Raw genomic sequence first — 15,633 nt, 5'->3', positions numbered from 1 at the left:
GGACGGAGGGATGTGTCAGGCGTTTGCAGGTGGACGTCGGGACGCCCTCCGTCGTTCCGGTCTCGCTTCGCGACCTCCTCTGTACCCCTTTCCGTGTATCCTCGTCCTTCTCCGCCTCCACCCTTCCCCCCGCCCTTCGCACGTCGAAAACAGGGGTGCCAGTCAGCCACGAGTTTAGCCTCGCCTATCCGCAGGGTTGTTCATCGCGTACCGCCAAGCTCATTTTCAACCTCATACACCCACCACATCGATACCTGGAACACCTGAGCATCGCGAGGGCTCGTTTTCTGCCCCACTTTATACATTCTCCGAGGAACATGATTTTCATAAAAGAAACGTAAGTCCAGTTTGTCGTATACGTTATCTCCATTGGTGTACAATTATTGAATTTAGAAAATATGCGTTGTAATTTAATCGCGTACACGACGTTTTTTTTTTCTTCCTATTCATTTCTATATGCTCTTGCGATTCGATGTAGATTTCCGGACACTTTACGGTGTGAAATATATTGCGCGCAATTATCACCTCATGTCATCTAGCTACATTTTTATTTTTTTATTTCAATGTTCTACTCTGATTTTTCATACCTACAATCCACAGGACGGAAATTTGAAAGCAAAATCAATTTATGTTGACCCTGAAGTCTTCGGAACAATAGATCCTGCGGTTTTAATAACTGATGCTAATGATTTGCGTGCACAGATAATTGACGCATCCTGGGGAGGGAAATGAGAGGAAATTTGGAGAGCGGTTAGCCTATCTTTTAATGTAAACCAGCTTCGTCTTCGATGTAACGACTGGGACCAACGGATTGGTTGGTTCGATTATTTCGAAGGACTTCCCAGAATGTGGAGGTGGTTGCGTACAGGTAACTGAAGTACCTTGTAAAATGCCTATTGCCGCACTTACCTTTTTTATTTGACCATTTCAACGGCACTTATTGAATAATTGTCCTGTTGATTAGTATAATACTGTACAAATAAAGATTAGAATGAATTACATCCCACGGAAAAAGACTTACGTAAAATAATTTCAGAAACCAGTCTATGGCGTAGCAGCGTTTCGACTTTTGCTACTTAGATACATCGAAACAGTTCATCTGATGTGAAGTCCACATTGGGCGCAACGAATATGATTTCGTGCAACAGTGCGCGTAATTGGGTGAATCGGAGCGCATGCGTTTGGTGATGTATGTGTGTTGATTGCGAGCAAGCTCGTAAATAAGAGCAAATTCGAATGACTGGTCTCCATGATGAACAAAATTGAAATGTATAAGTAAGATATTAAAGGGTTGAGGGCTTGAAACTATGATTGTCTCTTAAGTTGGCATGAAAACAATTTCACATGGGTAGAATGTTGTTCGAAAGTGAAATAAGTTGTAATTAAGGAATGCGAAAGTACAGCTTAACAGACTTTCATGATCCTATTACAGAGTTTCAAGATCAATTGTACAGCATTGTGTGTAACTAAAGTGATATTAGTCATAAATGATTTGAAGAATTTGCTCGTTCCCTGCATTCAATAGACCAGCGAAATTACAAGATTAATTTGGTTTCTCATGACGAATCACATACAATTGTGATATTGCATTCAAAACGTTTGTAGGTCCGACACAATACCAGTAATTGCTAGAATGGACTGTTATATTTCCGCGAATCATAATCATACTAAGTCGCAGTGGTTCTTTTTTGATTTTTGATGGTCTAACTGAGGACTTGAGGATCTTGCAGAATGATTCTAACGGTAGAACGGAAGAATCAAAAGTTGCAGTCCTGAAACATAGGATTTCGTTGGTGGGTTTTCTGCTGTTGACTCCACGCGTATTTCATAGTATGTTGTGCATTCCGCAGAATCCAATTAGTTGAACAAGAGTCATACAAGTCAAATCTGAGACAATAAAATTTTTGGCCCCAAAAATGAAGAAGAAAGTAAGACTAACCCCTTTGTATTTTTGGCGAAAATTTTCGCGATTTTGAAAAGTGCTGGAGTGAATTCTTTCAGGCACTATTCCGACGTAATTTTGCGAGAGAAATCGATTGGGCGCAGTCCCAATACGCTGCGATCAACGCATCGAAAGTTACAGCCAAAAAACGAAAACCTGAATTTTCGACATTTTTCAGCAGGTGTATTTTTCTTCTCAATTTCTCTCCTGTTGATCCCACGCTCTTTTCGCTGCGTTTTCTGAGTTCCTTGGGGTCCAATTGGTCGGGCAAGAGTCATACGAATCAATTCTGAGACGAAAAATTTTTTGGTCAAAAAAAAAGGAAGGTTAACCCCTTTGTATTTTTGGCGAAAATTTTCGCGATTTTGAAAAGTGCTGGAATGAATTCTTTCAGGCACTATTCCGACGTAATTTTGCGAGAGAAATCGATTGGGCGCAGTCCCAATACGCTGCGATCAACGCATCGAAAGTTACAGCCAAAAAACGAAAACCTGAATTTTCGACATTTTTCAGCAGGTGTATTTTTCTTCTCAATTTCTCTCCTGTTGATCCCACGCTCTTTTCGCTGCGTTTTCTGAGTTCCTTGGGGTCCAATTGGTCGGGCAAGAGTCATACGAATCAATTCTGAGACGAAAAATTTTTTGGTCAAAAAAAAAGGAAGGTTAACCCCTTTGTATTTTTGGCGAAAATTTTCGCGATTTTGAAAAGTGCTGGAATCAATTCTTTCAGGCACTATTCCGACGTAATTTTGCGAGAGAAATCGATTGGGCGCAGCCCCAATACGCTGCGATAAACGCATCGACAGTTACAGCCAAAAAACGAAAACCTGAATTTTCGACATTTTTCAGCAGGTGTATTTTTCTTCTCAATTTCTCTCCTGTTGATCCCACGCTCTTTTCGCTGCGTTTTCTGAGTTCCTTGGGGTCCAATTGGTCGGGCAAGAGTCATCCGAATCAATTCTGAGACGAAAAATTTTTTGGTCAAAAAAAAAGGAAGGTTAACCCCTTTGTATTTTTGGCGAAAATTTTCGCGATTTTGAAAAGTGCTGGAATCAATTCTTTCAGGCACTATTCCGACGTAGGTTTGCGAGAGAAATCGATTGGGCGCAGCCCCAATACGCTGCGATAAACGCATCGACAGTTACAGCCAAAAAACGAAAACCTGAATTTTCGACATTTTTCAGCAGGTGTATTTTTCTTCTCAATTTCTCTCCTGTTGATCCCACGCTCTTTTCGCTGCGTTTTCTGAGTTCCTTGGGGTCCAATTGGTCGGGCAAGAGTCATCCGAATCAATTCTGAGACGAAAAATTTTTTGGTCAAAAAAAAAGGAAGGTTAACCCCTTTGTATTTTTAGCGAAAATTTTCGCGATTTTGAAAAGTGCTGGAATCAATTCTTTCAGGCACTATTCCGACGTAATTTTGCGAGAGAAATCGATTGGGCGCAGCCCCAATACGCTGCGATAAACGCATCGAAAGTTACAGCCAAAAAACGAAAACCTGAATTTTCGACATTTTTCAGCAGGTGTATTTTTCTTCTCAATTTCTCTCCTGTTGATCCCACGCTCTTTTCGCTGCGTTTTCTGAGTTCCTTGGGGTCCAATTGGTCGGGCAAGAGTCATACGAATCAATTCTGAGACGAAAAATTTTTTGGTCAAAAAAAAAGGAAGGTTAACCCCTTTGTACTTTTGGCGAAAATTTTCGCGATTTTGAAAAGTGCTGGAATCAATTCTTTCAGGCACTATTCCGACGTAATTTTGCGGGAGAAATCGATCGGGCGCAGTCCCAATACGCTGCGATCAACGCATCAAAAGTTACAGCCAAAAAACGAAAACCTGAATTTTCGACATTTTTCAGCAGGTGTATTTTTCTTCTCAATTTCTCTCCTGTTGATCCCACGCTCTTTTCGCTGCGTTTTCTGAGTTCCTTGGGGTCCAATTGGTCGGGCAAGAGTCATACGAATCAATTCTGAGACGAAAAATTTTTTGGTCAAAAAAAAAGGAAGGTTAACCCCTTTGTATTTTTGGCGAAAATTTTCGCAATTTTGAAAAGTGCTGGAATCAATTCTTTCAGGCACTATTCCGACGTAATTTTGCGAGAGAAATCGATTGGGCGCAGTCCCAATACGCTGCAATCAACGCATCGACAGTTACAGCCAAAAAACGAAAACCTGAATTTTCGACATTTTTCAGCAGGTGTATTTTTCTTCTCAATTTCTCTCCTGTTGATCCCACGCTCTTTTCGCTGCGTTTTCTGAGTTCCTTGGGGTCCAATTGGTCGGGCAAGAGTCATACGAATCAATTCTGAGACGAAAAATTTTTTGGTCAAAAAAAAAGGAAGGTTAACCCCTTTGTATTTTTGGCGAAAATTTTCGCGATTTTGAAAAGTGCTGGAATCAATTCTTTCAGGCACTATTCCGACGTAATTTTGCGAGAGAAATCGATTGGGCGCAGTCCCAATACGCTGCGATCAACGCATCGAAAGTTACAGCCAAAAAACGAAAACCTGAATTTTCGACATTTTTCAGCAGGTGTATTTTTCTTCTCAATTTCTCTCCTGTTGATCCCACGCTCTTTTCGCTGCGTTTTCTGAGTTCCTTGGGGTACAATTGGTCGGGCAAGAGTCATACGAATCAATTCTGAGACGAAAAATTTTTTGGTCAAAAAAAAAGGAAGGTTAACCCCTTAGTATTTTTGGCGAAAATTTTCGCGATTTTGAAAAGTGCTGGAATCAATTCTTTCAGGCACTATTCCGACGTAATTTTGCGAGAGAAATCGATTGGGCGCAGTCCCAATACGCTGCGATCAACGCATCGAAAGTTACAGCCAAAAAACGAAAACCTGAATTTTCGACATTTTTCAGCAGGTGTATTTTTCTTCTCAATTTCTCTCCTGTTGATCCCACGCTCTTTTCGCTGCGTTTTCTGGGTTCCTTGGGGTCCAATTGGTCGGGCAAGAGTCATACGAATCAATTCTGAGACTAAAAATTTTTTGGTCAAAAAAAAAGGAAGGTTAACCCCTTTGTATTTTTGGCGAAAATTTTCGCGATTTTGAAAAATGCTGGAATCAATTCTTTCAGGCACTATTCCGACGTAATTTTGCGAGAGAAATCGATTGGGCGCAGTCCCAATACGCTGCGATCAACGCATCGACAGTTACAGCCAAAAAACGAAAACCTGAATTTTCGACATTTTTCAGCAGGTGTATTTTTCTTCTCAATTTCTCTCCTGTTGATCCCACGCTCTTTTCGCTGCGTTTTCTGAGTTCCTTGGGGTCCAATTGGTCGGGCAAGAGTCATCCGAATCAATTCTGAGACGAAAAATTTTTTGGTCAAAAAAAAAGGAAGGTTAACCCCTTTGTATTTTTGGCGAAAATTTTCGCGATTTTGAAAAGTGCTGGAATCAATTCTTTCAGGCACTATTCCGACGTAATTTTGCGAGAGAAATCGATTGGGCGCAGCCCCAATACGCTGCGATAAACGCATCGAAAGTTACAGCCAAAAAACGAAAACCTGAATTTTCGACATTTTTCAGCAGGTGTATTTTTCTTCTCAATTTCTCTCCTGTTGATCCCACGCTCTTTTCGCTGCGTTTTCTGAGTTCCTTGGGGTCCAATTGGTCGGGCAAGAGTCATACGAATCAATTCTGAGACGAAAAATTTTTTGGTCAAAAAAAAAGGAAGGTTAACCCCTTTGTACTTTTGGCGAAAATTTTCGCGATTTTGAAAAGTGCTGGAATCAATTCTTTCAGGCACTATTCCGACGTAATTTTGCGGGAGAAATCGATCGGGCGCAGTCCCAATACGCTGCGATCAACGCATCGAAAGTTACAGCCAAAAAACGAAAACCTGAATTTTCGACATTTTTCAGCAGGTGTATTTTTCTTCTCAATTTCTCTCCTGTTGATCCCACGCTCTTTTCGCTGTGTTTTCTGAGTTCCTTGGGGTCCAATTGGTCGGGCAAGAGTCATACGAATCAATTCTGAGACGAAAAATTTTTTGGTCAAAAAAAAAGGAAGGTTAACCCCTTTGTATTTTTGGCGAAAATTTTCGCAATTTTGAAAACTGCTGGAATCAATTCTTTCAGGCACTATTCCGACGTAATTTTGCGGGAGAAATCGATCGGGCGCAGTCCCAATACGCTGCGATCAACGCATCGAAAGTTACAGCCAAAAAACGAAAACCTGAATTTTCGACATTTTTCAGCAGGTGTATTTTTCTTCTCAATTTCTCTCCTGTTGATCCCACGCTCTTTTCGCTGCGTTTTCTGAGTTCCTTGGGGTCCAATTGGTCGGGCAAGAGTCATACGAATCAATTCTGAGACGAAAAATTTTTTGGTCAAAAAAAAAGGAAGGTTAACCCCTTTGTATTTTTGGCGAAAATTTTCGCGATTTTGAAAAGTGCTGGAATCGATTCTTTCAGGCACTATTCCGACGTAATTTTGCGAGAGAAATCGATTGGGCGCAGCCCCAATACGCTGCGATCAACGCATCGAAAGTTACAGCCAAAAAACGAAAACCTGAATTTTCGACATTTTTCAGCAGGTGTATTTTTCTTCTCAATTTCTTTCCTGTTGATCCCACGCTCTTTTCGCTGCGTTTTCTGAGTTCCTTGGGGTCCAATTGGTCGGGCAAGAGTCATAAGAATCAATTCCGAGACGAAAAATTTTTTGGTCAAAAAAAAAGGAAGGTTAACCCCTTTGTATTTTTGGCGAAAATTTTCACGATTTTGAAAAGTGCTGGAATCAATTCTTTCAGGCACTATTCCGACGTAATTTTGCGAGAGAAATCGATTGGGCGCAGTCCCAATACGCTGTAATCAACGCATCGACAGTTACAGCCAAAAAACGAAAACCTGAATTTTCGACATTTTTCAGCAGGTGTATTTTTCTTCTCAATTTCTCTCCTGTTGATCCCACGCTCTTTTCGCTGCGTTTTCTGAGTTCCTTGGGGTACAATTGGTCGGGCAAGAGTCATACGAATCAATTCTGAGACGAAAAATTTTTTGGTCAAAAAAAAAGGAAGGTTAACCCCTTTGTATTTTTGGCGAAAATTTTCGCGATTTTGAAAAGTGCTGGAATCAATTCTTTCAGGCACTATTCCGACGTAATTTTGCGAGAGAAATCGATTGGGCGCAGTCCCAATACGCTGCGATCAACGCATCGAAAGTTATAGCCAAAAAACGAAAACCTGAATTTTCGACATTTTTCAGCAGGTGTATTTTTCTTCTCAATTTCTCTCCTGTTGATCCCACGCTCTTTTCGCTGCGTTTTCTGAGTTCCTTGGGGTACAATTGGTCGGGCAAGAGTCATACGAATCAATTCTGAGACGAAAAATTTTTTGGTCAAAAAAAAAGGAAGGTTAACCCCTTTGTATTTTTGGCGAAAATTTTCGCGATTTTGAAAAGTGCTGGAATCAATTCTTTCAGGCACTATTCCGACGTAATTTTGCGAGAGAAATCGATTGGGCGCAGTCCCAATACGCTGCGATCAACGCATCGAAAGTTACAGCCAAAAAACGAAAACCTGAATTTTCGACATTTTTCAGCAGGTGCATTTTTCTTCTCAATTTCTCTCCTGTTGATCCCACGCTCTTTTCGCTGCGTTTTCTGAGTTCCTTGGGGTCCAATTGGTCGGGCAAGAGTCATACGAATCAATTCTGAGACGAAAAATTTTTTGGTCAAAAAAAAAGGAAGGTTAACCCCTTTGTATTTTTGGCGAAAATTTTCGCGATTTTGAAAAGTGCTGGAATCGATTCTTTCAGGCACTATTCCGACGTAATTTTGCGAGAGAAATCGATTGGGCGCAGCCCATATACGCTGCGATCAACGCATCGAAAGTTACAGCCAAAAAACGAAAACCTGAATTTTCTACATTTTTCAGCAGGTGTATTTTTCTTCTCAATTTCTCTCCTGTTGATCCCACGCTCTTTTCGCTGCGTTTTCTGAGTTCCTTGGGGTCCAATTGGTCGGGCAAGAGTCATACGAATCAATTCCGAGACGAAAAATTTTTTGGTCAAAAAAAAAGGAAGGTTAACCCCTTTGTATTTTTGGCGAAAATTTTCGCGATTTTGAAAAGTGCTGGAATCAATTCTTTCAGGCACTATTCCGACGTAATTTTGCGGGAGAAATCGATCGGGCGCAGTCCCAATACGCTGCGATCAACGCATCGAAAGTTACAGCCAAAAAACGAAAACCTGAATTTTCGACATTTTTCAGCAGGTGTATTTTTCTTCTCAATTTCTCTCCTGTTGATCCCACGCTCTTTTCGCTGCGTTTTCTGAGTTCCTTGGGGTACAATTGGTCGGGCAAGAGTCATACGAATCAATTCTGAGACGAAAAATTTTTTGGTCAAAAAAAAAGGAAGGTTAACCCCTTTGTATTTTTGGCGAAAATTTTCGCGATTTTGAAAAGTGCTGGAATCAGTTCTTTCAGGCACTATTCCGACGTAATTTTGCGGGAGAAATCGATTGGGCGCAGTCCCAATACGCTGTAATCAACGCATCGACAGTTACAGCCAAAAAACGAAAACCTGAATTTTCGACATTTTTCAGCAGGTGTATTTTTCTTCTCAATTTCTCTCCTGTTGATCCCACGCTCTTTTCGCTGCGTTTTCTGAGTTCCTTGGGGTACAATTGGTCGGGCAAGAGTCATACGAATCAATTCTGAGACGAAAAATTTTTTGGTCAAAAAAAAAGGAAGGTTAACCCCTTTGTATTTTTGGCGAAAATTTTCGCGATTTTGAAAAGTGCTGGAATCAATTCTTTCAGGCACTATTCCGACGTAATTTTGCGAGAGAAATCGATTGGGCGCAGTCCCAATACGCTGCGATCAACGCATCGAAAGTTATAGCCAAAAAACGAAAACCTGAATTTTCGACATTTTTCAGCAGGTGTATTTTTCTTCTCAATTTCTCTCCTGTTGATCCCACGCTCTTTTCGCTGCGTTTTCTGAGTTCCTTGGGGTACAATTGGTCGGGCAAGAGTCATACGAATCAATTCTGAGACGAAAAATTTTTTGGTCAAAAAAAAAGGAAGGTTAACCCCTTTGTATTTTTGGCGAAAATTTTCGCGATTTTGAAAAGCGCTGGAATCAATTCTTTCAGGCACTATTCCGACGTAATTTTGCGAGAGAAATCGATTGGGCGCAGTCCCAATACGCTGCGATCAACGCATCGAAAGTTACAGCCAAAAAACGAAAACCTGAATTTTCGACATTTTTCAGCAGGTGTATTTTTCTTCTCAATTTCTCTCCTGTTGATCCCACGCTCTTTTCGCTGCGTTTTCTGAGTTCCTTGGGGTCCAATTGGTCGGGCAAGAGTCATACGAATCAATTCCGAGACGAAAAATTTTTTGGTCAAAAAAAAAGGAAGGTTAACCCCTTTGTATTTTTGGCGAAAATTTTCACGATTTTGAAAAGTGCTGGAATCAATTCTTTCAGGCACTATTCCGACGTAATTTTGCGAGAGAAATCGATTGGGCGCAGTCCCAATACGCTGCGATCAACGCATCGAAAGTTACAGCCAAAAAACGAAAACCTGAATTTTCTACATTTTTCAGCAGGTGTATTTTTCTTCTCAATTTCTCTCCTGTTGATCCCACGCTCTTTTCGCTGCGTTTTCTGAGTTCCTTGGGGTCCAATTGGTCGGGCAAGAGTCATACGAATCAATTCCGAGACGAAAAATTTTTTGGTCAAAAAAAAAGGAAGGTTAACCCCTTTGTATTTTTGGCGAAAATTTTCGCGATTTTGAAAAGTGCTGGAATCAATTCTTTCAGGCACTATTCCGACGTAATTTTGCGGGAGAAATCGATCGGGCGCAGTCCCAATACGCTGCGATCAACGCATCGAAAGTTACAGCCAAAAAACGAAAACCTGAATTTTCGACATTTTTCAGCAGGTGTATTTTTCTTCTCAATTTCTCTCCTGTTGATCCCACGCTCTTTTCGCTGCGTTTTCTGAGTTCCTTGGGGTACAATTGGTCGGGCAAGAGTCATACGAATCAATTCTGAGACGAAAAATTTTTTGGTCAAAAAAAAAGGAAGGTTAACCCCTTTGTATTTTTGGCGAAAATTTTCGCGATTTTGAAAAGTGCTGGAATCAGTTCTTTCAGGCACTATTCCGACGTAATTTTGCGGGAGAAATCGATTGGGCGCAGTCCCAATACGCTGTAATCAACGCATCGACAGTTACAGCCAAAAAACGAAAACCTGAATTTTCGACATTTTTCAGCAGGTGTATTTTTCTTCTCAATTTCTCTCCTGTTGATCCCACGCTCTTTTCGCTGCGTTTTCTGAGTTCCTTGGGGTACAATTGGTCGGGCAAGAGTCATACGAATCAATTCTGAGACGAAAAATTTTTTGGTCAAAAAAAAAGGAAGGTTAACCCCTTTGTATTTTTGGCGAAAATTTTCGCGATTTTGAAAAGTGCTGGAATCAATTCTTTCAGGCACTATTCCGACGTAATTTTGCGAGAGAAATCGATTGGGCGCAGTCCCAATACGCTGCGATCAACGCATCGAAAGTTATAGCCAAAAAACGAAAACCTGAATTTTCGACATTTTTCAGCAGGTGTATTTTTCTTCTCAATTTCTCTCCTGTTGATCCCACGCTCTTTTCGCTGCGTTTTCTGAGTTCCTTGGGGTACAATTGGTCGGGCAAGAGTCATACGAATCAATTCTGAGACGAAAAATTTTTTGGTCAAAAAAAAAGGAAGGTTAACCCCTTTGTATTTTTGGCGAAAATTTTCGCGATTTTGAAAAGCGCTGGAATCAATTCTTTCAGGCACTATTCCGACGTAATTTTGCGAGAGAAATCGATTGGGCGCAGTCCCAATACGCTGCGATCAACGCATCGAAAGTTACAGCCAAAAAACGAAAACCTGAATTTTCGACATTTTTCAGCAGGTGTATTTTTCTTCTCAATTTCTCTCCTGTTGATCCCACGCTCTTTTCGCTGCGTTTTCTGAGTTCCTTGGGGTCCAATTGGTCGGGCAAGAGTCATACGAATCAATTCTGAGACGAAAAATTTTTTGGTCAAAAAAAAAGGAAGGTTAACCCCTTTGTATTTTTGGCGAAAATTTTCGCGATTTTGAAAAGTGCTGGAATCGATTCTTTCAGGCACTATTCCGACGTAATTTTGCGAGAGAAATCGATTGGGCGCAGCCCCAATACGCTGCGATCAACGCATCGAAAGTTACAGCCAAAAAACGAAAACCTGAATTTTCGACATTTTTCAGCAGGTGTATTTTTCTTCTCAATTTCTCTCCTGTTGATCCCACGCTCTTTTCGCTGCGTTTTCTGAGTTCCTTGGGGTCCAATTGGTCGGGCAAGAGTCATACGAATCAATTCCGAGACGAAAAATTTTTTGGTCAAAAAAAAAGGAAGGTTAACCCCTTTGTATTTTTGGCGAAAATTTTCGCGATTTTGAAAAGTGCTGGAATCAGTTCTTTCAGGCACTATTCCGACGTAATTTTGCGGGAGAAATCGATTGGGCGCAGTCCCAATACGCTGCGATCAACGCATCGAAAGTTACAGCCAAAAAACGAAAACCTAAATTTTCGACATTTTTCAGCAGGTGTATTTTTCTTCTCAATTTCTCTCCTGTTGATCCCACGCTCTTTTCGCTGCGTTTTCTGAGTTTCTTGGGGTCCAATTGGTCGGGCAAGAGTCATACGAATCAATTCTGAGACGAAAAATTTTTTGGTCAAAAAAAAAGGAAGGTTAACCCCTTTGTATTTTTGGCGAAAATTTTCGCGATTTTGAAAAGTGCTGGAATCGATTCTTTCAGGCACTATTCCGACGTAATTTAGCGGGAGAAATCGATTGGGCGCAGTCCCAATACGCTGCGATCAACGCATCGAAAGTTACAGCCAAAAAACGAAAACCTGAATTTTCGACATTTTTCAGCAGGTGTATTTTTCTTCTCAATTTCTCTCCTGTTGATCCCACGCTCTTTTCGCTGCGTTTTCTGAGTTCCTTGGGGTCCAATTGGTCGGGCAAGAGTCATACGAATCAATTCCGAGACGAAAAATTTTTTGGTCAAAAAAAAAGGAAGGTTAACCCCTTTGTATTTTTGGCGAAAATTTTCGCGATTTTGAAAAGTGCTGGAATCAGTTCTTTCAGGCACTATTCCGACGTAATTTTGCGGGAGAAATCGATTGGGCGCAGTCCCAATACGCTGCGATCAACGCATCGAAAGTTACAGCCAAAAAACGAAAACCTAAATTTTCGACATTTTTCAGCAGGTGTATTTTTCTTCTCAATTTCTCTCCTGTTGATCCCACGCTCTTTTCGCTGCGTTTTCTGAGTTTCTTGGGGTCCAATTGGTCGGGCAAGAGTCATACGAATCAATTCTGAGACGAAAAATTTTTTGGTCAAAAAAAAAGGAAGGTTAACCCCTTTGTATTTTTGGCGAAAATTTTCGCGATTTTGAAAAGTGCTGGAATCGATTCTTTCAGGCACTATTCCGACGTAATTTAGCGGGAGAAATCGATTGGGCGCAGTCCCAATACGCTGCGATCAACGCATCGAAAGTTACAGCCAAAAAACGAAAACCTGAATTTTCGACATTTTTCAGCAGGTGTATTTTTCTTCTCAATTTCTCTCCTGTTGATCCCACGCTCTTTTAGCTGCGTTTTCTGAGTTCCTTGGGGTCCAATTGGTCGGGCAAGAGTCATACGAATCAATTCCGAGACGAAAAATTTTTTGGTCAAAAAAAAGGAAGGTTAACCCCTTTGTATTTTTGGCGAAAATTTTCGCGATTTTGAAAAGTGCTGGAATCAGTTCTTTCAGGCACTATTCCGACGTAATTTTGCGGGAGAAATCGATTGGGCGCAGTCCCAATACGCTGCGATCAACGCATCGAAAGTTACAGCCAAAAAACGAAAACCTGAATTTTCGACATTTTTCAGCAGGTGTATTTTTCTTCTCAATTTCTCTTCTGTTGATCCCACGCTCTTTTCGCTGCGTTTTCTGAGTTTCTTGGGGTCCAATTGGTCGGGCAAGAGTCATACGAATCAATTCCGAGACGAAAAATTTTTTGGTCAAAAAAAAAGGAAGGTTAACCCCTTTGTATTTTTGGCGAAAATTTTCGCGATTTTGAAAAGTGCTGGAATCAGTTCTTTCAGGCACTATTCCGACGTAATTTTGCGGGAGAAATCGATTGGGCGCAGTCTCAATACGCTGCGATCAACGCATCGAAAATTACAGCCAAAAAACCCTACCCGAATAAAAAGCCTACCTATGCGAACAACTGATAAAAACTTGCGGCCGAAATTTTGGAATAGGTGCAGGGATGTCACAAAGGTGAGGAAGAAAAACCACAGATACTTAGCTACGAAATCTCAGTTTATTTAATGCTTCTTAATTTTGTAACAGGTGTTCAGGTTGCAGTGTGTATTATAGTTATTTGACTAGTTGTCAAATAGTACAAAAGTGAAAGCAAAAAGAAATGCACAATTATCAATACACATTACTCAAGAAATCTGGTTATTGTAGGAGGAAAAAGAAGTGCAATATATGCGCGAGCAGAATACATATGATAACTATTGTATTAAAATGTAATTGACGTAGTTTGTAAGTATATTTGAAGTTGCGGCTTGCGTCCCTGAAGCCCAATGTCCCTCTTTATGTACGATTATTATTCATATTATTATGCATTTGTGATATTGTATTATGTATAATATTGTATTGTTAACATTTCATCCAACCTGAAATAAAATAAATAAGTAATTGAATGTCTCCACATTTTCTTTAAATTTCCTTAGCGGTTGGCCTAACGCTACTCTTGGTGCCTTTTTGGCGTTTCTAGCGGGGTCTAATTAGTCCACAAAGGGTCATACAAATCGATTGTGAGACGAACAAGTTTTTGTTATTAAAGAAAAAAAGCTAAGACCAATGGATTTTTCCGGTCAAAATTTGCTGATTTTGAATGATGGTGGAAACTGGAATCTATTCTTTGATGCACTACATCGACGTAATTTTTTGTCGAAACGAACGCTGGGAAATCAATTACTGTAAAAACAGTATAATCGATTCCGGAGAGTTCGTTTTTATAGAAAATTAAACCCAACTTATTCCAGCTTTCAGGATGCACATAAAGTTGTCGTGTACTGACACTCGTTCCATTCTATCAGATTGGGTTCTGTAGAATCGAATCTCTGTCATCATTCTGTAATGTCCAAGGATTCTTCATTAATAGTTAGAACATACTTATCATAATTAATTTAGAGACAAACTCTGTCTTTCTGTAATTGACATCAAGTGAGCTTGCAGGTAATCTTCGTGTAAAATATTATGCCGAATCAAATAGCAATAGCTGTGCAGTAATTTCAATTAATGCCTACAAATGTTTAGTCATTCCTACGTTATTCCAAAGAATATCGTTATTCGTTACTACTTCACCGTTCATTTTCTACACCTATTGCGACATGGTCATTGTTTAAATAAAATGAAGGCGAACGAGTATTCCGGGCAACTTGCCAATGTTCCTAATAGTCTTATCACGTGTTCGTAAAGTCGCTGTTTGTCAAGTAGACTCCTGCAGTGTACATCGTTACTTATTTTTTCAGATACCATTGTGGATAGACTGAGCATGATCCGAAGAAAGGGTAGAGGTGAAAGACAATTCGACAACGTGGATTACACACAACTCACCGAAACCGACAACGGTTTCGTAGACGCACAGGTATGATGTATTTATTTACCTACATAACCTCCAACCGGTAAATTGAGCATTGTTCATCACCCATTTCATTCACAGAACATTACACAACTGAGAGAAAGAACTTTCTGTATTGCAACGTGCAGTTGTTGTAAACTGACGATAATCAACGAACATGGTTTTCAATTTTTTCAGTTCTTGCATCCGCCGGTGAAGATACCATGGAAGGCTATTGCCCTGGCAGCAGTTCTGTTCGTCGGAGGAACTGTCATGCTCATTGTAGGCAGCCTGATTGTCAGCGGGCATATCGATTCTAAGGTGACCAGAAACGTGCAACATTTATATACTCTTTATTATTCTACAAACCTTGTTTTTCATTCCACAGTATGCGGATCGAATGTGGCCAGTGATTATTCTGGGTATCCTAATGTTTATTCCTGGAGCTTATCATGTCAGAGTGGCAATTCTTGCATACCGAAAAGTGCCGGGCTATTCCTTTGATGATATCCCCGAATTCGAGTAGAATACTTTTGTACCTAATGTAATATACCAAACGTGCTTTCTAATCATTCTACTTGAATAGTGCGTACAAAATAATTTTCAAATGAATATTGACTAGCGTGTTGAACAGAGTTGAGTAGATATTCAAACATTTTTATTCAATACTTAATTCTCGTGTACATTTGGAAATGTATGACGAAACGACTGATCTAACGTGCCCAACTTTTGCTGCAACCAAGGTATTACCTGGAGCATCAGTTGAATCCCATTTGTTTCTTGTAAATTACTCCACTGGTAATTCAAGAAAGTCGTAATAGTTTATTGGAAAATGATCGTGACTTAACTGCATTGAGGCATCGGGACCGAATTTGGTGCATTTATAGAATACGCGTCGATATCTTTATTGAAAATATAATTTTATTCTCATTAAAATAATTAATTGTCCATAGATAATGTAACATGTTGGCGTTGTATTTATATAATAACTAATAAACTGTGAAATCTTACAATATGAGTACTTGGTATTTTATTAATTATGTACT

At 40.2% G+C, this 15,633-nt stretch overlaps 1 protein-coding gene across 4 annotated transcripts in view; it reads left to right on the top strand.

The window, feature by feature from the left end:
* Positions 1–15,605, top strand: part of LOC107224648 (transmembrane protein 230) — a 32,919-nt gene extending 17,314 nt beyond the window's left edge. The window contains exons 1-5 of one of the 4 annotated variants that reach the window (XM_046743264.1): positions 4–337; positions 703–868; positions 14,499–14,614; positions 14,786–14,908; positions 14,976–15,605. In XM_046743264.1, the coding sequence (XP_046599220.1) occupies positions 847–868; positions 14,499–14,614; positions 14,786–14,908; positions 14,976–15,113 (399 nt within the window). In that variant the 5' untranslated portion in view covers positions 4–337; positions 703–846 and the 3' untranslated portion in view covers positions 15,114–15,605. Of the gene's footprint in view, positions 1–3; positions 338–702; positions 869–14,362; positions 14,436–14,498; positions 14,615–14,785; positions 14,909–14,975 lie in introns of those variants that run through there. The other 3 variants (XM_046743266.1, XM_046743263.1, XM_046743267.1) reach the window with 3 other exon arrangements.
* The last annotated feature ends 28 nt before the right edge of the window (positions 15,606–15,633 follow it).

The sequence above is a fragment of the Neodiprion lecontei genome, chromosome 6, assembly GCF_021901455.1.
Source record: "Neodiprion lecontei isolate iyNeoLeco1 chromosome 6, iyNeoLeco1.1, whole genome shotgun sequence".
Taxonomy (NCBI): Eukaryota; Metazoa; Arthropoda; class Insecta; order Hymenoptera; family Diprionidae; genus Neodiprion; species Neodiprion lecontei.
The sequence above is the reverse complement of the archived record's forward strand: the minus strand, read 5'-3'. Positions and strand labels throughout refer to the sequence as shown.